Source organism: Chiloscyllium punctatum, chromosome 8, assembly GCF_047496795.1.
Source record: "Chiloscyllium punctatum isolate Juve2018m chromosome 8, sChiPun1.3, whole genome shotgun sequence".
In the NCBI taxonomy this organism is placed as follows: Eukaryota; Metazoa; Chordata; class Chondrichthyes; order Orectolobiformes; family Hemiscylliidae; genus Chiloscyllium; species Chiloscyllium punctatum.
In genome coordinates, this window is record NC_092746.1 from 114,501,193 (window position 1) to 114,525,871 (window position 24,679).

Sequence of the window (24,679 nt, forward strand, 5' to 3'; positions counted from 1 at the left end):
AGGGAGAACTAGCCATTTGGATACAGAACTGGCTCAAAGGTAGAAGACAGAGGGTGGTGGTGGAGGGTTGTTTTTCAGACTGGAGGCCTCTGACCAATGGAGTGACCAATGGAGTGCTGGGCCGTCTACTTTTTGTCATTTACATAAATGATTTGGATGCGAGCATAGGAGGTACAGTTAGTAAGTTTGCAGATGACACCAAAATTGGAGGTGTAGTGGACAGCGAAGAGGGTTACCTCAGATTACAACAGGTTCTGGACCAGATGGGCCAATGGGCTGAGAAGTGACAGATGGAGTTTCATTCAGATAAATGCGAGGTGCTGCATTTTGGGAAAGCAAAGCAGGATTATACACTTAATGGTAAGGTCCTAGGGAGTGTTGCTGAACAAAGAGACCTTGGAGTGCAGGTTCATAGCTCCTTGAAAGTGGAATCGCAGGTAGATAGGATGACGTTCGATATGCTTTCCTTTATTGGTCAGAATATTGAGTACAGGAGTTGGGAGGTCATGTTGCGGCTGTACAGGACATTGGTTAGGCCACTGTTGGAAGATAGTGTGCAATTCAGTTTTTCTTCCTATCGGAAAGATGTTGTGAAACTTGAAAGGGTTCAGAAAAGATTTACAAGGATGTTGCCAGGGTTGGAGGATCTGAGCTACAGGGAGAGGCTGAATAGGCTGTGGCTGTTTTCCCTGGAGCTTCGGAGGCTGAGGGGTGACCTTATAGAGGTTTACAAAATTATGAGGTGCATGGATAGGATAAATAGGCAAAGTCTTTTCCCTGGGGTCGGGGAGTCCAGAACTAGAGGGCATAGGTTTAGAGTGAGAGGGGAAAGATATAAAAGAGACCTAAGGGGCAACTTTTTCACACAGAGTGTGGTACATGTATGGAATGAGCTGCCATGAGGATGTGGTGAGGCTGGTACAATTGCAACATTTAAGAGGCATTTGGATGGGTATATGAATAGGAAGGGTTTGGAGGGAGATGGGCCGGGTGGTGGCAGGTGTGAGTAGATTGGGTTGGGATATCTGGTTGGTGTGGACAGGTTGGACCGAAGGGTCTGTTTCTCTATGACTCTGTGACTCTACCAGTGTATGGAATGAGCTGCCAGAGGCTGTGGTGGAGCCAAAAGTTTGTTTTTCTGATGTCATGATTGAATGTTAGAAATTCAAATGTCAATCTGTCCATAGTGGAGTGGACATTGTAAAGTGATAGGAACCTACTTACCATGACCATGCATTTGCATATCATGAATACTTATTGAACAAGAACCTCTTGAAATTAATATTTCCGTTTAGATTGCGTCTGCAGTTCACAGGAAACTTTCTTGACAAAGATAGCATGCACTAGGTGAGGTTCAATCTTTGGATCTGATGTGAGGTTTCATCTTTGTGTATCTCTGACATTGAAGAGGGGTGGTGGAAAAGGTGGACGGTCCAGAATTGCTGGTATCTGAGAACCTGAACAGTTTATCTGAGGAATGATGTTCTGGTTATGGTGGGAATGCAATGAAGGTTTACCAGACTGATTCTTGGGATAGCAGCACTACCATTTAAAGTGACACTGGATTGAGACAGATGGTGGTTGTGGAGGGTTGCCTTTCAGACTGGAGGCCTTTGACAAGTGGTGTGCCACAAGGATCGGTGCTGGGTCCACTGCTTTTCGTCATTCATATCAATAATTTTGATGTGAACGTAGGAGGTATAGTTATTAAGTTTCTAGATGGCACTAAAATTGGAGGTGTAGCAGACAGAGAAGAAAGTTACCTCAGCGTACAGGGATCTTGATCAGATATACTAGTGGTCCAAGGAGTGGCAGATAAAGTTTAATTTACATGAATGTGAGGTGATGCATTTTGGAAAGGCAAATCAGGGCAGGACTTATACACTTAATGGTAAGGTCCTTAGGAACGTTTCTAAACAAGAGAACTTGGAATGCAGGTTCATTGTTCCATGAAAATGGATTCGCAGGTCGAACATATGAACATTTCTTGTACTTCTGAATGGCTATGTTGTATTGTCCTACATTGTGTTCTGATTTGCGAACAAAATGACTTACAAATGACTCATGAATGGAACCTGTTTACGAATTAGAAGTTTATACCTTTCAATTGTCTGAGCTTATTTTTTGGAGCAGCGGGCAGAAGAAATGGGTTTGGGCTAGAGTCTTACAGGATTCTTGAATGATGGGGCTGTGACACAAAATGTAGCAGAATTATGCAGGAAAGTTAGCAAGGCCTGTGTTGATGGTGGCTACGACTTGCTGCAACTTTTAACTAAGATCTGGACATTGAGGCGAGATTCTTGCTAGACAGTGGTGAGTTATCTATTAAAGGGGATTTTTCTTTGTTAATTAACTTATTAATTGCAGATTTTACCTCATTATTATGCAGTTTTCAATCGTATTTCAAATTGGAAATCAAAGTGGGTACCTAGCAATTTCAGCTCACCACTTGCTCCATAGACCCCCTATGTTGGACAACAAGTACCTGATGTGAACAGATATTGCTAACAGACATGTGCCAGCCTTTAAGAACCTACATGGTGCATCTCAGAATCACTTATAATATGTTTCTGCACTTCAACACTAAACTTTGGGTGAAACACACCTACCAGTGAATGCTGAAGCAAGGAAATTTTGCATTCAGTGACATACATCCAGCTGATGGATTGAACCAGGCTAGATATCTGGGCTGTTCATTTGCTTTCTTAGTGCTCACACCTTTTCAGTCTTAGCCAGATAGCAGCTGTATTGCCATGCTGTTTAGTAAGAACACCAAGCCAGGAAAGTTGTCATGACGGTTAGCAATCTTCAGTCAAGTGGAATAGCTAGGCAGTGACAGGAGGAACCGCTATCCCCCTCAGATGATGATGATAGAAAGAAAAATGAGGTTGAAGCTAGAAACATCACTGAACTTCTCCAAGATATCAGGGCCATAGATGTGATAGAGCTGTCAGAGACAACTAATGTTCAACCAAGACAAAATATTGGTAGTTTGACTGTAAGCCTCTGGCTACTCTAAATGTGCACCCACATCTGCAGCCTCCATCTGGAGATAAATCACTATGCACATCAAGATGAAGGAGTATGATCCATCATTTGCCATGGGCTCAGCAAGCCTCTAATATGGTGATGCCTCAGCACTAGAATGGAGACATTTTCACTCTCCTGACTGGCTAGTTCACTCTTGCCATCTGTACTGGATCAGCTGCCCTGTATGTCTACAATTTTGAAAACATCCTCTTTAGAAGTCATTGAACTTTGAAGCCATCCACCTCTTCTCCAGTTTTGTCCTCTCCCTAGCATTGACAGTTTCCTTCACCTGCAGTACACAATAGAGGATTACTGACAAGTTGAAGTGAGCAACAGCTTAGTAGTGACCAGTTTGGGTTCTGCCAGGGGCACTCAGCTCCTGATTTCACTACAACCTTTGTTTAAACATGAACAAAACAGTTGAATTTCAGAGGTGAGGTGAGAGTGACAGCCCTTGACATCAAGGTTATACTTGACCGAGTGTGACATCAAGGAACCCTTGCAAAATGAATCAATGTGTATCGGGGGGAAAACCTCCAGTGGTTAGAGTCATACCTGGCACATAGAAAGACGGTTGTGGTTGTTGGAGGTCAGACATCTCAGCTCCAGGACTTCCTCAAGGTAGTGTCTTAGGCCGAACAATCTTCAGCTGCTTCGTCAAAGACCTTCTGTCCATCATAATGTCAGAAGTGGGGATGTTCACCGATGATTGCACAATGTTCTGCACCATTCGCATCTCCTCAGATACTGAAGCTATCTATGTCCAAATATAACAAGATTTGAACAATATCCAAGCTTGGGCTGACAGATGGCAAGTAACATCTGCGCCATACATTCACAAGCATCCACTCCCTCCACCATTGATGCTCAGTAGCAGCAGTGTGTACTATTTACTATATGCACTGCAGAAATTCACCAAAGATCCTCAGACATCGCTTTCCAAACCCACGACCACTTCCATCTTGAAGGACAAGGGCAGCAGATATATGGGAACACCATCACCTTCAAGTTCACTTCCAAATGACTCACCTTCCTGACCTGGAAATATATCGCTGTTCCTTTACCATTGCTGGGTCAAGATCTGGAATTCCCTCCCTAATGGCATTGTGGATCAACCCACAGCAGTCGGACTGCAGCATTTCAAGAGGACAACTCACCACCACCCTCTCAAGGACAACTAGGGGCAGGCAATAAATAGTAGCCAGCCAGTGAAGCCCACGTCCCACAAAAGAATAGTTAAAAAATAGCATTTAAAAAAACACCTAACTATCTTGTCCGCATGCACACCCTTCCATGTACTGATTGTCCATTCCAATTGTCTTATCAGGTATAACATGGTCTGACCTCTTTTATCACGTAAAAAGCATTAGCTTCTGTGGAAAAAAAAGTTAAAAATCACTGGGTTACTAGACGAAGGAGCAGTGCTCCAAAAGCTTATACTTCCAAATAAACCTGTTGGATTATAACCTGGTGTTTTGTGATTCTTAACTTTGTCCAGCCCAGTCCAACACTGGCACCTCCACGTCATGTTCAATTGTAGGCACTTCTTGAAGGAGAGTGTGAAGGCATTAGAGAAGGTGTAGGAAAGATTAAAAAAAACAGTTCCAGGGATGAGAAAATTCAATCATCTGCAAAGTTTGAAGAAATTAAAACTATTCTTTTGAAGGAAAGAAGCTGAGAGGGGATTTGATAAAGTTATTCAAAATCATGAATCTGGCCAGAGTAGCTAGGGAGAACTGTTGCTATAATGGAAAGATTCAGAACCAAAAGGCACAAGTTTAAGATAATTGGTACAGAAAGCAATGCCATCACGAGGAAGTAATATTTTCATGCTGAAATTAAGTTTGCACTGCCTGCCAACGTACAGACAGTATCTGTTGAGGTTTTCGAAATGGAACTGCAAAGGCAAATGTATCAACAATTACAGACTTTATGTTGACTCTAACTAGGTTGAACTTGCCGAACAACTTGGTAGATGGAGAGAATGAAAAGTATGTATTTAAAAATGAAATTAACATATCCTTCAAGACTTGTCACATAAATTCCATCTTGTCTTAGTTTTCAGTAATCCAGAATACACAATCTAAGGTATTAAACTAAAGATCACCATACACAGGGTCTAAAATTACTAATAAAAGCAAATTACTGCGGATGCTGGAATCTGAAACCAAAAGAGAAAATGCTGGAAAATCTCAGCAGGTCTGGCAGCATCTGTAAGGAGAGAAAAGAGCTGACGTTTCGAGTCTAACTGACCCTTTGTCAAAGCTTTTCTCTCCTTACAGATGCTGCCAGACCTGCTGAGATTTTCCAACATTTTCTCTTTTGGTCTAAAATACCTAACTTCAACTTTGATAAATTCAGTTTTGTTCTGTCACGACTACTTAATTTTTACTGCTTTTATCATGTTCTGTTTACAATATTTTGTAGATCATCAATATAATACTTAGAATATTAACAATAATTCTTATTTGAAACAGTGAGGAAAGTTAAACTGATCAAAGGATTGGAGGATGTCAAGGTGCATGAGAAAGAAACTTGCACTTTTGAAGTTGAGTTATCCCATGAAGATGTGGAAACGAGCTGGCTGAAGGATAGTATCAGAATGAAACCAGGAGCCAACTGCAGAATTAGCACACTGGGCAAGAAGCATGCACTGACTTTATCCAGTTTGAAGATTGAGGATTCAGGGCTGATTAGTTTCAAAGCTGAAGACATACGTACATCTGGAAGACTCACTGTAACAGGTGACTGCCCATCATTATTCATTATTTATATCACTGGAGTATCCTAGCAGGAGAAAGACAATCTTCAGGGGTTATCTATTCTAATTATAAACGTGATGTTTTCAAAACAAATACATTTAGAATAACTTTTTAATTTTGTTTCAGCAGTTTGAGTAAAAGGTCCTCCCTCACATTTGCTTTATTTTTGCTACCTATTTATAATAGTATTTGCTACCTAACAGTTTTAGCATTTGCTGTTATTAAGCTGTTCCACTCAAGTAGCTGAACTGTCCATTCTTCTCTATTGGAATATGTTAGTGCACCTGTCAAGGCTTTAAAGCTGGTGTTGATAGACTCTGCCATATGAAATAAGACAGATTCTGCTGTTATTCCAGTTGCTGTTGAATCTGTTTTCACTGGAACTGTTAACTATTTTTACACTGAACCTCTTGCATTATTTCATTTCCTTTTGTCTTTCTATAGCGGTCTTGTGTTTGTGGAGAGACAGTCACCATTTTCCCAATTATTGCTGTAGTTAAAAATGGTATAGGAAGAAAGCAGAAATAAAAGTACCAACATGTGACAGATACAATCTGATGATTTGCTGATAGAATAGCTGGCCTGATTCTGTTGTGATTTGTTTTAGTACTTTGTTCAGTCAGCAAGTTGAAGGGGAGTTTATTTGCTCTCGCACACAACCAACTCATCTTTGCCATAGACATGGGAATCATTATCATCTTCGAGTTTGCATCCATATGCTTCTTTTACTCAGATTGTGATTCATATTTTTTTCTGAACTGAAATGTTAGAAATGCACAAGACATAATGGTGTTTCATCTGAAACAAAAACAGAAATTGCTGGAGAGCCTCACCAGGTTCAGCATCTGTGGAGGGAAAGCAGAGTCAACATTGACTTGGCTTGACTCTACTCATGGAGAATGGTTGATTGTCAGCTCCAGAAGAATATTAGTGATATTAACAGTGATGTAAACTACTATATTGCTTTCTTTTGAGTCTGTTACAATGACTGCATGACGGAATTAGAGTCATAGAGATGTACAGCACGGAAACAGACCCTTTGGTCCAACTCGTCCATGCCGACCAGATATCCCAATCTACTCTCGTCCCACTTACCAGCACTTGGCCCATGTTCTGCTAAACCCTTCCTATTCATATATCCAAGCAGGTGCCTTTTAAATGTTGCAGTTGTACCAGCCTCCACCACTTCCTCTGGCAGCTCATTCCACACGCGCACCACCCTCTGTGTGAAAAAGTTTCCCCTTTGGTCCCTTTTATATCTTGCCCCTCTCATCCTAAACCTTTGCCCTCAAGTTCTGGACTCCCCCATCCCAGGGAAAAGACTTTGTCTATTTATCCTCTCTTTGCCCCCTTATACCTCTATAAGGTCACCCCTCAGCCTCTGACACTCCAGGGAAAACAGCCACAGCCTGTTCAGCCTCTCCCTATAGCTGAAATCCTCCAACCCTGGCAACATCCTTGTAAATCTTTTCTGAACCCTTTCAAGTTTCATAACATCCTTCTGATAGGATTCTTCACTGAATGCTATGTCTAAGAACACCTTTTGAAGGGAGAACAACTGTAGTGGCAGGTTGAGGATTTGTAATCTTGGAATGGCATGACCTTGAACCCCCAGGTACAGTTCTGTGATGACCATGAAATAATAGAATCTAATGACATGGTAGCTAGAAAATATCCAAATGCTAGTTTAAAATTTACCCAGTAGTGCAATTTTCTGCCTGCTAACATTGAAATTATTGTGAAATTTTTACAATTTATCTAAGGTTCAATATGTTAACCTTTACACTGCATCACATTGCTGTTTGTTTTCTTTTTTTTAATAGAGCCACCAGTGACTTTGGTCAAATCTTTAGAAGATATTAAAGTGCCGGAGAAAGATAAAGTTGTTTTTGAATGTGAACTCTCAAGAGCCAATGCAGAAGTTAAATGGTTTAAGGTATGAATACCTGAAAAATTCCCGATAGCAATGTCGATGGGCTCCTTCGATTTACTGATCGTTGAGACTAGACTGATAATGGCTGTTATAGCTAAGTTAGATTTGTCCTGCTTTTTTTTTCTTGGGTATAACATACTTTCCATATAGCAGCTCATTTTCCAAATAGATAGCAGTCTTGTAGCTATACTAGAGCTTCTTATTTAGGAGCTTAACTAACTTTGAAGTACAAATCTCTGGTACTATGCCATTGTATTTCAACATCAATATTTACTGTGGAAAAGGATATGGAAGATATAGACTGTAGGGAAATAGATGGTGACATCTTGCAAAATGTCCAGATTACAGAGGAGGAAGTGCTGGATGTCTTGAAACAGGCAAAGGTGGATAAATCTCCAGGACCTGATCAGGTGCACCCGAGAGCTTTGTGGGAAGCAAGAGAACTGATTGCTGGGCGTCTTGCTGAGATATTTGTATCATCGATAGTCATAGGTGAGGTGCCAAAGACTGGAGGTTGGCAAATGTAGTGCCATTGTTTTAGAGGGGTGATAAGGACAAGCCAGGGAACTATAGACCAGTGAGCCTGACATTGGTGGTGGGCAGGTTGTTGGAGGGAATCCTGAGGGACAGGATGTACATGTATTTGGAAAGGCAAGGACTGATTAGGGATGGTCAACATGGAGGTGTAGTGGACAGCGAAGAGGGTTACCTTAGATTACAACAGGATCTTGACCAGATGGGCCAATGGGCTGAAAAGTAGTAGATGGAGTTTAATTCAGATAAATGCGAGGTGCTACATTTTGGGAAAGCAAATCTTAGCAGGACTTATACACTTAGTGGTAAGGAGTCCTACACTTAGTCCTAGGGAGTGTTGCTGAATAAAGAGAGCTTGGAGTGCAGGTTCATAGCTCCTTGAAAGTGGAGTTACAGGTAGATAGGATAGTGAAGAAGACGTTTGGTATGCTTTCGTTTATTGAGTACAGGAGTTGGGAGGTCATGTTGCGGCTGTACAGGACATTGGTCAGGCCACTATTGGAATATTGTGTGCAGTTCTGGTCTCCTTCCTATCGGAAGGATGTTGTGAAACCTGAAAGGGTTCAGAAAAGATTTACAAGGATTTGAGCTATAGGGAGAGGCTGAACAGGCTCGGGCTGTTTTCGCTGGAGCGTCGGAGGCTGAGGGATGACCTTATAGAGGTTTACAAAATTATGAGGTGCATGGATAGGGTAAATAGGCAAAGTCTTTTCCCTGGGGTTGGAGAATCCAGAACTAGAGGGCATAGGTTTAGGGTGAGAGAGAAAAGATATAAAAGAGACCTAAGGGGCAATGTTTCACACAGAGGGTGGTACGGGTATGGAATGAGCTGCCATGAGGAAGTGGTGGAGGCTGGTATAATTGCAACATTTAAGAGGCATTTGGATGGGCATATGAATAGGAAGAGTTTGGAGAGATATGGGCCAGGTGCTGGCAGGTGAGACTAGATTGTGTTGGGATACCTGGTTGGACCGAAGGGTCTGTTTTCAAGCTGTACATCTCTGTGCCTCTATGACTCTTTGGCAGCATTCTGTGCTTTCAGCTCTTTCAAGATGTTGCATCAAATGAATCGATTTGGCTGAAGTTAACACTTTTTTACTGAACTTAGACTTGTTGGCAGCTTGTGGTGTTTTCACACTTTGTACCCTATAATTATTACTGCGCTTCTACTCTGCAGAGGCCTTATCATTTTAATCTTCTCATGTACTGACTAATATTTTATATGTTTAGCAATCTTTTTTTTTATTTTTCACATTTTTATTTTCACATTTTCCTTTTTATTTTCTTCCCTAAAAAGATTAAACCCTGCAGAGCCAAAAATTCTTTGAATTTGTCTTGTCGTTGACAATTAGTTCTTGATCTTTCTCCTTATCTCACTAGGAATTTTAACTAGTTTCCATAAAATATATCTGTATATCTGTGTCATGTGTACCTCTTCATTATACTATGTTCTGCAGGATGATGTAGAGATTAAGCCAGGGAAAGGATATAGCATGATGTCTAAAGGACGGCAAAGGAGCCTTATCATTCACCATTGTGGAAATGAACACCAAGGGCAATATACATGTGATGCAGTGGATTGCAAGTCAACAGCCATCCTTACAGTACATGGTACGTGATCAATTATTATTACACCATGATTTTTGTTTTTGTTAACTTTCTTACAAACAACAGTGATTACCCTTCAGGATGAATGTCATTGGGTGCAAAGCGCTTTGGATAGTCTGCTGGTCATTAAAAATGCTACGTAAATGTAGGTTTTATATTTTTGTCCATTTGATTCCTGTTAAAATGCAAGATAATTACAGCTAAACATTTGTTACATCGCTTTGCAAAACAGTATTTCTCTCTCAAAGCTCATTCATGTAGTGGGAAGTACAATGAAATATGTAGTCAACTTAGTTTTTGACCTGAATGCTGATCTGGGGAGGCACAGTAGCACAGTGATTGGCATTGGTGCCTTACACATGCCAGGGACCCAGATTTGATTCTAGCCTGCCTCTGTGGAGTTTGCACGTTCTTCCCGTGTCTGCGTTGGGTGATTTGGTTTCCTCCTGCAGTCCAAGATCTGCAGGGTAGATGGATTGGCCATTCTAAATTGTTCCATAGTGTCCAGGGATGTGCAGGCCACGGGTATTAGTCAATGTAAATGAGAGTTTATGGCGATTGGAGTATCTGGGTGGGATGTTCTTCGGAGAGTTGGTGCAGACTCAATGGGCTGAATAGCCTCTCGTTGCTGTCAGTATTTGATGATTCTAAAATGGACCTTGCATGAAGATAAAACCAAAGGGAATGAGACATAAGACCAAACCAAAGAAATTAATGGTTTTTGGCTGTACAGAGTCTACTACTAATAAAAGCCCTAAACGACCACAAGACTGCTTCTTCATTAGAGATAGAGGACTGATGGTGATTTGACCTGAGGGTCACTGCACCTCAGATGAGGACGAGGTTGAGGAGATGGGACCTTCATGGTGACTTCAGCCAGTTTGGGAATGGAACTCACGCTGTTGGCTTCCCAAATCATAGTTGCTCAGCCAAATGCGTTAACTGAACTCTATTACTAATAAGCCCACATGAAATGGCCGATGAAGGTCTTGTATTTGAATTAAACACATGGGCTGAATTTCACATTGGCAAGCCTTGACAACAATGGTGTCACAGGATGGGCGTTGGCATAGAGAGGAGGGAGAAGGGGAAAAGATTAAAGAACTGTGGGAGCGAACAACCAGAATGGTATATTGACATTGGCATTTAAGTTGTTGGAAGAAGCTGTAAGGTTTCTGGTTTGCGATCAGTAATTTGCTGATTTTTAAGTGGTTCAAATTTCCCGCAAATCCCTGGTTCTGACACTGGTCTTGTTTAGGGGAATGAAGAAGTTAGTAGACAGATGTTTCAGGGCAAAAGAATCTCTGTGTTTATTTAATTACAATAGGTAAGTATAATACAAGGAATCAAAAAAGGCTAATGCAATAAAACAGTGAAATTGACAACAATTATACAGAGGAAAGTAATTAAATACATTATCAAATTAAACAGAGGTTGAAACACTATTCAAAGCTGAATAGCAGTTTTAATCACTGATATTTTCCTCAGGCTTCCTACCCTTGGGGTCCCTGCACTGTCATCACCTGCCTTTACCTCCCTGCTAGCTAGTTGGAAACTTTGGGTTCTTGAAAGTTTCAGCTCACCCCTAGGGAAAACACAGTTTTAAAGTGCGTCCAGTTGTTGAGGTTCTTGCCCTCGGGTTCTCTTGGCTTGGAACAAGCCTGTGTCTGCAAGCCCTTGTCCGGATGATGCTTGCTTGGCTTCCTACCCTCTTGGGTGTCCTTTGATGCGATGATGGTCTTGGTTTGTCGTCCTGATTTAGCTTCTTGGTTTGTTTTCTGTGATCCTGGTTCCAAAGCTACTTGTTAGGGCTAGAGACTGTCGGGAAACTGTTTCTGCAGGAGCTTGATGTTGGAAAAGGCTCTCTGTCTCCCACATCAGGGCTAGCAGTTACACAGACAGTGTGCCCCGTAATCTCCTCTCAAATCTGCGTTTGATTACTAAACTGTTATTCCTGCCCTCAGGGCTGAAAGAGCCTCCTGATTACTGGATGAAGAGTAAATGGTTCTTTGATTAAAGTGAATGGGTTTCTGATAGTTTTGAACGTCCAGTATTCCTCTTGGATGGATGTAGGTTCAAGTAGTGTAAAGGCCTTCACATTCATTGGCAAACAGGTTGAGTGTAGTACAATCGTGTGGAATGTTCAGTATTTCTGTGTCCAAGCAAATGGATTAAACGTTGAGTGGTTTTGTATTTTTGTAGGCTCCAGAATGTATCGGTTGTTTGCTCTGCAGGCTGGTATTCATTGTATGTAGCTGAGGCGTTTGTGGGGATCTTCCTTTAGCTTTACAAGCTAAACCTCAGTTCCAGACAGCTGCTCCTTAGCTTGCATATTGCCTAGTCTGTCTCACCCAGAGAGCTCAATTGAATCTTAATTCAAATGGGAATTCCACAAACTTATCTCCCAAGTTCAGAGGGTTTCAATCCAGGAAAACTGATGGGGATTTTTGCCCCACCTTACAAAGGGGTTTGGAGCAGACTTAGATTTGCAGTGAACTGAAATCAGCTTGTACATATGCTTTCACTAAAGATAATCAGATTGAGAGAACTCTAGGATTATGGTGCATTGCAAGATTTTCCTGGTACGTGGTGTTCTCATCTGTGTGCATGTACAAGTTTGATGAATGGTGAGTTATAGAGTCATATAGTCATAGAGTCCTACAGCATGGAGACAGGCCCTTTGGCCTAAACCGGTCCATGCCGACTAAAATGTCCATCCATGCTAACCGCATTTCCCTGCACTTGACCCAGTGGATATAGAGAATTGTGTGTAGATATTTTTCTAAAGCGTTTGCAGCTAGCATTTAACTTTTTTACCGGGCTAAGAATTTAAATAAGGTAAAGAAATGAAAGAATTATCTCTCAACCTGAGATAGGGTAGACGAGCTCTAATGGAGAGTAGCTGATTAGTTAATTCTGTAAACTGGTTTAGTCTTAGTTCTTTCACTGTAGCTGGAAAGAGTGTTAATATAGAGGTCTTTGTGCAACTTGAATCTGCAACTTTGTATCTGGAAAGACACTGCTTGATTAGGGACAGCCAGCACGGATTTGTGAGGGATAGGTCTTGCTTTACAAGTCTTATTGAATTCTTTGAGGAGGTGACCAAGCATGTGGATGAGGGTAGAGCAGTGGATGTAGTGTACATGGATTTTAGTAAGGCATTTGATAAGGTTCCCCATGGTAGGCTTATGCGGAAAGTCAGGAGGCATAGGATAGAGGGAAATTTGGCCAGTTGGATAGAAAACTGGCTAACCGGTCGAAGTCAGAGAGTGGTGGTAGATGGTAAATATTCAGCCTGGAGCCCAGTTACAAGTGGAGTTCCGCAGGGATCAGTTCTGGGTCCTCCGCTGTTTGGAATTTTTATTAATGACTTGGATGAGGGAGTTGAAGGGTAGGTCAGTAAATTTGCAGACGATACGAAGATTGATGGAGTTGTGGATAGTGAGGAGGGCTGTTGTCGGCTGCAAAGGGACTTAGATATGATGCAGAGTTGGGCTGAGGAGTGGCAGATGGAGTTCAACCCTGTCAAGTGTGAGGTTGTCCATTTTGGAAGGACAAATAAGAATGCAGAATACAGGGTTAACGGTAGGGTTCTTAGAAAGGTGGAGGAGCAGAGGGATCTTGGGGTCTATGTTCATAGCTCTTTGAAAGTTGCCACTCACGTGGATAGAGCTTGTAAGAAGGCATATGGTGTATTAGTGTTCATAAGCAGAGGGATTGAATTCAAGAGTCATGAAGTGATGTTGCAGCTGTACAGGACATTGGTTAGGCCACATTTGGAGTAGGGTGTGCAGTTCTGGTCGCCTCACTTTAGGAAAGATGTGGAAGCTTTGGAGAGGGTGCAGAGAAGATTTACCAGGATGTTGCCTGGAATGGAGAATAGGTCGTACGAGGATAGATTGAGAGTGCTAGGCCTTTTCTCATTGGAACGGCGAAGGATGAGGGGTGACTTAATAGAGGTTTATAAGATGATATGGGGAATAGATAGAGTAGACAGTCAGAGACTTTTTCCCCGGGTACAACAGAGTGTGAGAAGGGGACATAAATTTAAGGTAAAGGGTGGAAGGTATAGGGAAGATGTCAGGGATAGGTTCTTTACCCAGAGAGTGGTGAGGGCATGAAATGCGCTGCCTGTGGGAGTGGCAGAGTCAGAATCATTGGCGACCTTTAAGCGGCATTTGGATAGGTACATGGATGGGTGCTTAAGCTAGGACAAATGTTCGGCACAACATCGTGGGCCGAAGGGCCTGTTCTGTGCTGTATTGTTCTATTTGAAAGGGGAGAGCAGATTTCAACAGTGTAATTTTGGTGAATTATGTGAAGTGGGGAGGAAGTGCTCTTTTATTATTCCCCCCATTTTCAGTTATTTCCTTCACTATGGAGTACTTGGCTGCTATGTTATTGCAGGTGAATGAGGTCTTGGTGAATGACTGATAAGCTTTTGTATTTATAATAAATAGTCAGATGGACTGCAATAGTTCAAGAAGACACTTTATCACACTTTATCAAGGGCAACTAGGTCCCGGTACACCTCCATCCCCCATCATGAAGGACTTAAAGCCCTCCGTTTCTTCCTTTCCCGCCGTACCAACCAGTACCCTTCCACCGACACCCTCCTTCGACTGACTGAACTGGTCCTCACCCTGAACAACTTCTCTTTCCAATCCTCCCACTTCCTCCAAACCAAAGGAGTAGCCATGGGCACCCGCATGGGCCCCAGCTATGCCTGCCTCTTCGTAGGATATGTGGAACAGTCCATCTTCCGCAGCTACACTGGCCCCACTCCCCACCTTTTCCTCCGCTACATCGATGACTGTATCGGCGCTGCCTCGTGCTCCCACGAGGAGGTTGAACAGTTCATCCACTTTACCGACACTTTCCACCCCGACCTCAAATTCACCTGGACCATCTCAGACTCCTCCCATCCCTTCCTAGACCTTTCCATTTCCATCTCGGGTGACCGGATCGACACGGACATTGACTATAAACCGACCGACTCCCACAGCTACCTAGACTACACCTCCTCCCACCCTGCCCCCTGTAAAAACGCCATCCCATATTCCCAATTCCTTCGTCTCCGCCGCATCTGTTCGCAGGAGGACCAGTTCCAAAACCGTACCACCCAGATGACCTCCTTCTTCAAGGACTGCAATTTCCTCCCCAGACGTAGCCGACGATGCCCTCCACCGCATCTCCTCCACTTCCCGCTCCTCCGCCTTTGAGCCCCGCCCCTCCAACCGCCACCAGGACAGAACCCCACTGGTCCTCACCTACCACCCCACCAACCTCCATGTACAGCGTATCATCCGCCATCATTTCCACCACCTCCAAATGGACTCCACCACCAGGGACATATTTCCCTCCCCTCCCCTATCAGTGTTCCGAAAAGACCACTCCCTCTGTGACTCCCTCGTCAGGTCCACACCCTCCACTAACCCAGCCTCCACTCCCGGCACCTTCCCATGCAACCGCAAGAAATGCAAAACCTGCGGCCACACCTCCCCCCTTACTTCCCTCCAAGGCCCCAAGGGACACTTCCATATCCGCCACAAATTCACCTGCACCTCCACACACATCATCCATTGCATCTGCGGCACCCGATGTGGCCTCCTCTATATTGGGGAGACAGGCTGCCTACTTGCGGAACGTTTCAGAGAACACCTCTGGGACACCCGGACCAACCAACCCAACCACCCCGTAGCCCAACACTTCAACGCCCCCTCCCACTCCACCAAGGACTTGCAGGTCCTTGGACTCCTCCATCGCCAGACCATGGCAACACGACGGTTGGAGGAAGAGCGCCTCATCTTCCGCCTGGGAACCCTCCAACCACAAGGGATGAACTCAGATTTCTCCAGTTTCCTCATTTCCCCTCCCCCTAGCTTGTCTCAGTTAAATCCCTCGAACTCAGCACCGCCTTCCTAACCTGCAATCTTTTTCCTGACCTCTCCGCCCCCATCCCACTCCGGCCTATCACCTTCACCTTGACCTCCCTCCACCTATCGCATTCCCAATGCCCCTCCCCCAAGTCCCTCCTTCCTACGTTTTATCTTAGCCTGCTGGACACACTTTCCTCATTCCTGAAGATGGGCTCATGCCCGAACTGTCGATTCTCCTGCTCCTTGGATGCTGCCTGACCTGCTGCGCTTTTCCAGCAACACATTTTCAGCTCTGATCTCCCGCATCTGCAGTCGTCACTTTCTCCCCCAAGGGCAACTAGGGACAGGCAACAAATGCTGGCCAGCCAGTGACACACACATTACGTGAATGAAGAAAATAAAGTTAAATTATGGCAGGACAGCTCAGCTAGTGGAATGTACAGCCCATGGAATGAAGGAAATCGTGCATGCACTGTGTGTCCCATATGAAAACATCTGTTGGAAGTGCATTGTTCGCACAAGCTTGAACTCTGGGTTTCAAAACTTGAGCAATGGCATCTGCAAGACTGTGTAGATAGATACGGAATGAGTGATTTCCAAACTGTCCAAGAGAACCAGAGAGGTAGTATAGGGGGAGTTCCCTATGAGATGTCACCCGCAAGTTTGTTTACTGCGTTGGATATCAGTGGTGGTGACAGTTCCTTAGAAAACTACACTAACAGCTATATCTTGGCACCATGGGTGGCTTGGCTGTACAGGACTGGAGGATGAAGAGTGGAAGAACGTTACTGAAATAACTCCGCAGAGGCCTGTCACCAAGCACCTTTTTATTTACACATGAGTCCTTGAATCTAGTATTGCCTCTTCAGAGTCAGCACTTAGTGTTGCAGAATCTCTGACACTCCTCTTGTTATCTGTCAGCCAGGTCTCCCTGCTTGGACCACATTTACAGCCCTAGGAGCAGTATCCGAGGGAAAGGAGAGTTGACATGAGAGCTTATGCTCGAAATGTCAACTTTCCTGCTCCTTGGATGCTGCCTGACTGGCTGTGCTTTTCCAGCGCCACACTATTTGAAAATGTTATCCCTTGTCTTTATATTGTCAAATCCCATTTGACTTTAGCAAATACACAAGTTCCCTGTTGATAAATGATAGGTTGTTAATCTGTGACCCAGAGTTCTGGGACTCTTTGTATTGAAAAAGGCGTGCACAGCTTCTCTATCATTGACCTCGTGTTTGACAAATAGATTCTATGTACCTCCAACCATTTTGAGTGCACATCTACATTGACTAGGAACATTGAGCTCATTAAAGAACCTGCATAATCGACATGCAACCAAGTACAAGGTTTACCTCGCCATTCCCATGGATGTGGGAGAGCTGGTGGTGGTAAAGGTTTGTCTTTGTTGACACTTTGCCACATTGGTGGGATAGTGCCCTATGTTTGTATCCAGGCTCGGCCACCAGACGTAAATTCTCGCCAATGTCTTCATTTTGCAGACCTGTAGGTGGCCCTGGTGGAATTCAGCCAGTATTAGACAGAGACCTTTGCTTGGGTCAATTACTCTTGCTCCCCAGGTCAATGTGCTATCCTGTATTGTGAGATGGTGCCTCCGGGTCGAAAATTCTAGTTATGATGGCATATTAACCTTCTCTATACCAGCAGCTGTTTCAGTTTTGAAAGGACTGGCTCTTTCTGCATCCAAGATCTGATATTGTCAGCTGAGACTGGGAGTGTGTCCAGAAAATGTAATATCCATTTCAGACCCTTCCTTTGGGGGTACCTTCGGCAGTGTATCTACTAACGTCCCAATCCATCCGCATTCGCTACTCAGCCTCTCGAGCGGTGTTCTAACTTGTAATTATAAGCACAATATTAGAGCCCAATGCTGAATGGTGCTTTGGATGGTACTTTAACCAGACCAAGGAGGGGCTTGTGGTCAATTATTATCACAAATTTTTGACGATGAAGGCATGGCTTCAAATATGACCACCAATCCTTCTCTATCTGGACGTGTTAAGAATGAACCCACTGAAAGCGATTGGTGCAGATAAAGTCCCCAGCTGCACACTCGGAAACTGTGTGTATCAGCTGGCAGGAGTATTTGCTGACATCTTTAACTTCTACTTGTTATGGTCTGAAATCCCCACCTGCTTCAAGGAGAATGCCATCATTCCAGTACCAAAGAAAATTTCTGCAGCGTGTCTCAATGACTACTGCCTGGTGGATCTGACCTCCATAATTATGAAGCTTTCTGAGAGGTTAGTCATGGCTCATTAGCAATTCTAGCTTCCCAGTTTGCTTTGATCTCTTGCAATTTGCCTACCGTTGCAACAGGTCTATTGCAAATGCCATCTCCCTGGCCCTAGACACATCCCTGGAACACCCAGACAACAAGAATCAGGCTCCTATTTATTGATTGCAGCTTTGCCTTCAACATTATAATTCTAACCAAACTAATCTCCAACCTCTGAAATCTAGGTCTCTGCTCCACCCTCTGCAACTGGATCCTCGACTTCCTGCCCCATACATCTCAATCAGTGAGAATAGGCAACAATACCATTGCCCCCTGAGGCTGCATACTCAGCCCCTTAGTATAATCTCAGTACACGTATGACTGTTTGGCCAAATTTAATCTAAACCGTATCTAAAAGGCTGCTGACAACACCAGTGTTGCAGGCCGGATCGCGAATAATGACGAGACAGAATACAGGAAAGAGATAGTGTTTGATGGTGTGGTGGAAAGATGACAATCTCTTCTTCAACGTCAGCAAAACAAAAGAGCTAACCACTGATTTAAGTAAGCAAGATGGAAGGCATGCCCCTATCTACATTACATTAGTGGGACTGAGGTGGAGATGATCGAGAGCATCAAGTTCATAGGCATGATGATCACCAACAATCTGTCCTGGTCCAACCATATTGATGTGATAGTCAAGAAAGCACAACAATGCCTCTACTTCCTAAGGAGGCTGAGGAGATTTGACGTGTTTAAAGACTCAAACCAATTTTTATAAATGCACTATAGAAAGCATTCTATCTGGATGAATCTTGGCTTGGTATGGCAATTGGAGAAAGTGAGGACTGCAGATGCTGGAGATCAGAGCTGAAAATGTGTTGCTGGCAAAGTGCAGCAGGTCAGGCAGCATCCAAGGAGCAGGAGAATTGACGTTTCGGGCATGCCCGAAACGTCGATTCTCCTGCTCCTTGGATGCTGCCTGACCTGCTGCGCTTTTCCAGCAACACATCTTCAGCTTTGGTATGGCAATTGGTCTGCCCAGGACTGTAAGGGTCTACAGAGTGTTATGAACACAGCCCAGTCCATCTTGCAAGCCAATCTTCCAACCATTGACTCCCTCTATACTTCTCGCTACCTTGGGAAAGCAGCCAACATAATGAAAAATCATAGACTACATTCATTACAACCTTCTGGACTCAATATTGAGTACAATACCTTCAGCTTGTGAACTCATTCCTTCCTTTTCCTCTTTGCTGTCCCTTCCCCCTACTCCAGTGGGACCATCTGTTCTTTCCAGTTTTACAGTTAGACACATTATTATTTTGTCATTCTTACATTTTGATCACTTAAACTGCACTATCAACACCCTTTCTACCCTAGCACCCCACCCCACACTATTGTATAAATGCTGCCCTCTCCACGCTTCACATCAGCTCTGATGAAGAGTCATCTAGACTCGAAACAATATCTTGCTGTTTCTCCACACATAGGCCTCTTGCTATAAAAGAGTATTTTGCATCTATGTTTACTGTGGAGAAGGACATGGAAGATACAGAATGTGGGGAAATTGATGGTGATATCTTGAAAAATTTCCATAATCCAGAGGAGGAGGTGCTGAATGTCTTGAAACACATAAAAGTGGATAAATCCACAGTTCCTGATCAGGTATACCCCAGAACTCTGTGTAAACCTAGGGAAGTAATTGCTGGGCCCCTTGCTGAAATATTTGTATCATCGAAAGCTGCAGGTAAGGAGCCAGAAGACTGGAGTTTGGCTAATGTGGTGCCACTATTCAAGAAAGGTGGTAAAGAAAAGCCAGGGAACTATAAACCAGTGTGTCTGACATAAGTGGTTGACAAGTTGTTGGAGGGAATCCTGAGGGACAGGATTTACATGTATTTGGAAAGGAAAGGACTGATTAGGGATAGTCAGCATGGCTCTGTGCAAGGGAAATCATGTATCACAAACTTTATTGGGTTTTTTGATGAAGTAAAAAAGAGGATTGATGAGGGCAGGGTGGTGGATGTGATCTATCTGGACTTCATTAAGGTGTTCGACAAGGTTCCTCACGGGAGACTGTTTAGCAGGGTTAGATCTCATGGAACAGGCTGAATTAGTCATTTGGATACAGAACTGACTCAAAGGTAGAAGACAGAGAGTGGTGGTGGAGGGTTTGTTTTGAGACTGGAGGCCTGTGACCAGTGGTGTGCCACAAGGATCAGTGCTGGGTCCACTACTTTTCGTCATTTTTATAAATCATTTGAATGTGAACAAAGGAGGTGTAGTTGTAAGTATGCACATGACACCAAAGTTGGAGGAGTAGTGGACAGTAAAGGAGGTTGCCTCAGAATACAACGGGATCTAGATCAGATGGGCCAATGTTATGAGTAAGGGTAGGTGGAGTTTAAGGAGAAAGTGAGGACTGCAGATGCGGGAGATCAGAGCTGAAAATGTGTTGCTGGAAAAGCGCAGCAGGTCAGGCAGCATCCAAGGAGCAGGAGAATCGACATTTCGTGCATGAGCCCATCTTCAGGAATGAGGAAAGTGTGTCCAGCAGGCTAAGATAAAAGGTAGGGAGGAGGGACTGGGGGAGGGGCATTGGAAATGCAATAGTTGGAAGGAGGTTAAGGTGAGGGTGATAGGCCAGAGTGGGGGTGGGGGCGGGGAGGTCAGGAAGAAGATTGCACGTTAGGAAGGTGGTGCTGAGTTCGAGGGTTGGGACTGAGACAAGGTGGGGGGAGGGGAAATGAGGAAACTGGAGGAATCTGAGTTCATCCCTTGTGGTTGGAGAGTTCCTAGGCGGAAGATGAGGCGCTCTTCCTCCAGCCGTCATGTTGCTATGGTCTGGTGATGGAGGAGTCTAAGGACCTGCATGTTCTTGATGGAGCGGGAAGGGGAGTTGTAGTGTTGAGCCAAGGGGTGATTGGGTTGGTTGGTCCGGGTGTCCCAGAGGTGTTCTCTGAAACGTTCCGCAAGTAGGCGGCCTGTCTCCCCAATATAGAGGAGGCCACATCGGGTGCAGCGGATGCAGTAAATGATGTGTGTGAAGGTGCAGGCGAATTTGTGGTGGATATGGAAGTGTCCCTTGGGGCCTTGGAGGGAAGTAAGGGGGGAGATATGGGCGCAGGTTTTGCATTTCTTGTGGTTGCAGGGGAAGGTCCCGGGAGTGGAGGTTGGGTTGGCGGGGGGTATGGACCTAACGAGGCAGTCACGGAGGGAGTGGTCTTTTTGGAATGCTGATAGGGGAGGGGAGGGGAATATATCCCTGGTGGTGGGGTCCGTTTGGAGGTGGCGGAAATGATGATGGATGATACAATGTATATGGAGGTTGGTGGTGTGGTAGGTGAGGACCAGTGGGGTTCTGTCCTGGTGGCGATTGGAGGGGCGGGGCTCAAGGGCGGAGGAGCGGGAAGTGGAGGAGATGCGGTGGAGAGTATTGTCAATCACGTCTGGGGGGAAATTGCGGTCTTTGAAGAAGGAGGCCATCTGGGTTGTTCAGTAATGGAACTGGTCCTCCTGGGAGCAGATGCGGCGGAGACGAAGGAATTGGGAATATGGGGTGGCGTTTTTACAGGGGGCAGGGTGGGAGGAGGTGTAGTCTAGGTAGCAGTGGGAGTCGGTTGGTTAATAGTAAATGTCCGTGTTGATTCGGTCACCTGAGATAGAAATGGAGAGGTCTAGGAAGGGGAGGGATGAGTCTGAGACGGTCCAGGTAAATTTGAGGTCGAGGTGGAAGGTGTTGGTAAAGTGGATGAACTGTTCAACCACCTCGTGGGAGCACGAGGCAGTGCCAATACAGTCATCGATGCAGAGGAAAAGGTGGGGGATGGTGCCAGTGTAGCTGCGGAAGATGGACTGTTCCACATATCCTACGAAGAGGCAGGCATAGCTGCCTCTATCAGAGAACACCTCTGGGACACCCGGACCAACCAACCCAACCACCCCGTGGCTCAACACTTCAACTCCCCTTCCCACTCCATCAAGGACATGCAGGTCCTTCGACTCCTCCACCGCCAGACCATAGCAACACAACAGGCTGGAGGAAGAGCGCCTCATCTTCCGTCTAGGAACTCTCCAACCACAAGGGATGAACTCAGATTTCTCCAGTTTCCTCATTTCCCCTCCCCCCACCTTGTCTCAGTTCCAACCCTCGAACTCAGCACCACCTTCCTAATCTGCAATCTTCTTCCTGACCTCTCCGTCCCCACCCCCACGCCGGCCTAACACCCTCACCTTAACCTCCTTCCACCTATCGCATTTCCAACGCTCCTCCCCCAAGTCCCTCGTCCCTATCTTTTATCTTAGCCTGCTTGGCACACTTTCCTCATTCCTGAAGAAAGGCTTATGCCCGAAACGTTGATTCTCCTGCTCCTTGGATGCTAGGTGGAATTTAAGCAAAAGTGAGGACTGCAGATGCTGGAAATTAGAGTTTAGATCAGAGTGGTGCTGGAAAAGCACAGCAGGTCAGGCAGCATCCAAGGAGCAGGAAAATCGACGTTTTGGGCAAAAGTCCTTCATATTCCTGATGAAAGGCTTTTGCCCGAAACGATGATTTTCCTACTCCTCGGATGCTGACTGACCTGCTGTGCTTTTCCAGCACCACTCTGATCTAAACGAAGGTAGTTTAATTTAGATAAATGTGAGGTGTTGCATTTTGGAAAAGCAAATCTTAGCAGAATTTGTACACTTAATGGTAAGGTCTTAGGGAGTGTTGCTGAACAAAGAGACCTTGGAGTGCAGGTTTATAGTTTCTTGAAAATACAGTCATAGGTAGATAGGATAGTGAAGAAGGCGTTTGGCATTCTTTCCTTTATTGGTCAGAGTATTGAGTACAAGAGTTGGGAGGCCATGCTGCAACTGTACAGGACATTGGTTAGGCCACTTTTGGAATATTGCGTGCAATTTTGGTCTCCTTCCTATCAGAAGGATGCTGTGAAACTTGAAAGGGTTCAGAAAAGATTTACAAGGATGTTGCCAGCGTTGGAGGATTTGAGCTATAGGGAGAGGCTGAATAGGCTGGGGCTATTTTCCTTTATAGTCTTCTAAGGATTCACTAGATCTCTCCTGTCTATACCTGACATAGGCCTCTTGCCTATGCCTCTTGCTATGTGCTCAGTTCTTAGGTTCTGACCAGCAAGCTCAGAGCCAGTCCCTAGAATGGAGAGGTCTCTGAATCTCCTGTTCATATCTATCAGCCAGGGCTCCCTAATGGGCCCAGGTTAACAATCTTAATGAAGGATTGTATAGTCAGTGAGATCCACTTGGCCGCCTTTCCATTCTGTACAATTCTTAGATCATTGTGATTGAGCTATACACTATGTGGATCTGCAGTCTTCCATGTGATTATGGTGTGTTGTGTCCTCTGCAACCTAACATTCCAGAGGAGGGTAGAACTGAACAACAAGGGTATCATTTAGCATGATGCCTCTGCTAGCCTGTGGAGATGCAGAAAATGATAATAACGTGCAGAATGCTGAGAAACACGAGAGATAATTTTGGATACCCAATGGTCATCATTCGGTAAGGTTTACGTGATCCTCACTGACAGCTCCATTCAATCCAATTAACCTTCAACACACTGCAGCCTAATAATATCTCGTTTATTAAATCTATAATTTCCTAGTCTCAATTAGGATGAATTCTGTGCCATGGAGAATGGCTGAACCTCATTTTGTTTGTTCGACTACATGTTAAATCCTTTGATTGAGTCAGAATGCTCTTGAAGTTGAATGGCTGCTTACCCCATCCCCCAACAAGAAATGCAAGGAGGACACATGCATTATTACATCAGAAATTTAATAGTTCCAAATATATTCAAGGCTTCATGTATCAAGAAAGAAGTAATCCCATCGACTCTTGAGTGCAGCTAGGTGGTTATCCTAAAACTCTTCTGTGTGCTGCTATGTGTTGCTCCTTCTGTGCTTTCTGCTTAAGTGGAGACAGGCTGCTGACCTTGCTCATTCACAGCTTGGGAAATCCTTGAACTTAACTTTCTTAATGTTTGAGGCCTGGAGATCCCTGATAAGTATAAAGTTCTACACACCTGTGTCTATCACCACAGCTGAATGATGCTCTGGTGACACTCAGAGATGGTGAGATCATAAGACCATAAGACATAGGAGTGGAAGTAAGGCCATTCGGCCCATCGAATCCACTCCGCCATTCAATCATGGCTGATGCGCATTTCAGCTCCACTTGCCAGCATTCTCCCCGTAGCCCTTAATCCCTCTAGACAACAAGAACCTATCAATCTCGGCTTTGAAGACATTTAGCGTCCCGGCTTCCACTGCACTCCGTGGCAATGAATTCCACAGGCCCACCACTCTCTGGCTGAAGAAATGTCTCCGCATTTCTGTTCTGAAACGACCCCCTCTAATTCTAAGGCTGTGTCCACGGGTCCTAGTCTCCTCGCCTAACAGAAACAATTTCCTAGCATCCACCTTTTCAAAGCCATGTATTATTTTGTACGTCTCTATTAGATCTCCCCTTAATCTTCTAAACTCCAACGAATACAATCCCAGTATCCTCAGCCGTTCCTCATATGCTGGACCTGTCATTCCGGGGATCATCCGTGTGAATCTCCGCTGGACACGTTCCAGTGCCAGTATGTCCTTCCTGAGGTGTGGGGACCAAAACTGGACACAGTACTCCAAATGGGGCCTAACCAGAGCTTTATAAAGTCTTAGTAGTACAT

General features: G+C 44.5%; 1 protein-coding gene across 2 annotated transcripts in view; it reads left to right on the plus strand.

Moving 5' to 3' along the window:
• Positions 1–24,679, plus strand: part of obscnb (obscurin, cytoskeletal calmodulin and titin-interacting RhoGEF b) — an 802,448-nt gene that overhangs the window by 155,126 nt on the left and 622,643 nt on the right. For both annotated transcript variants that reach the window (XM_072576281.1, XM_072576282.1), the window contains 3 exons: positions 5,508–5,774; positions 7,616–7,728; positions 9,717–9,870. In XM_072576281.1, the coding sequence (XP_072432382.1) occupies positions 5,508–5,774; positions 7,616–7,728; positions 9,717–9,870 (534 nt within the window). The remainder of the gene's footprint in view (positions 1–5,507; positions 5,775–7,615; positions 7,729–9,716; positions 9,871–24,679) is intronic.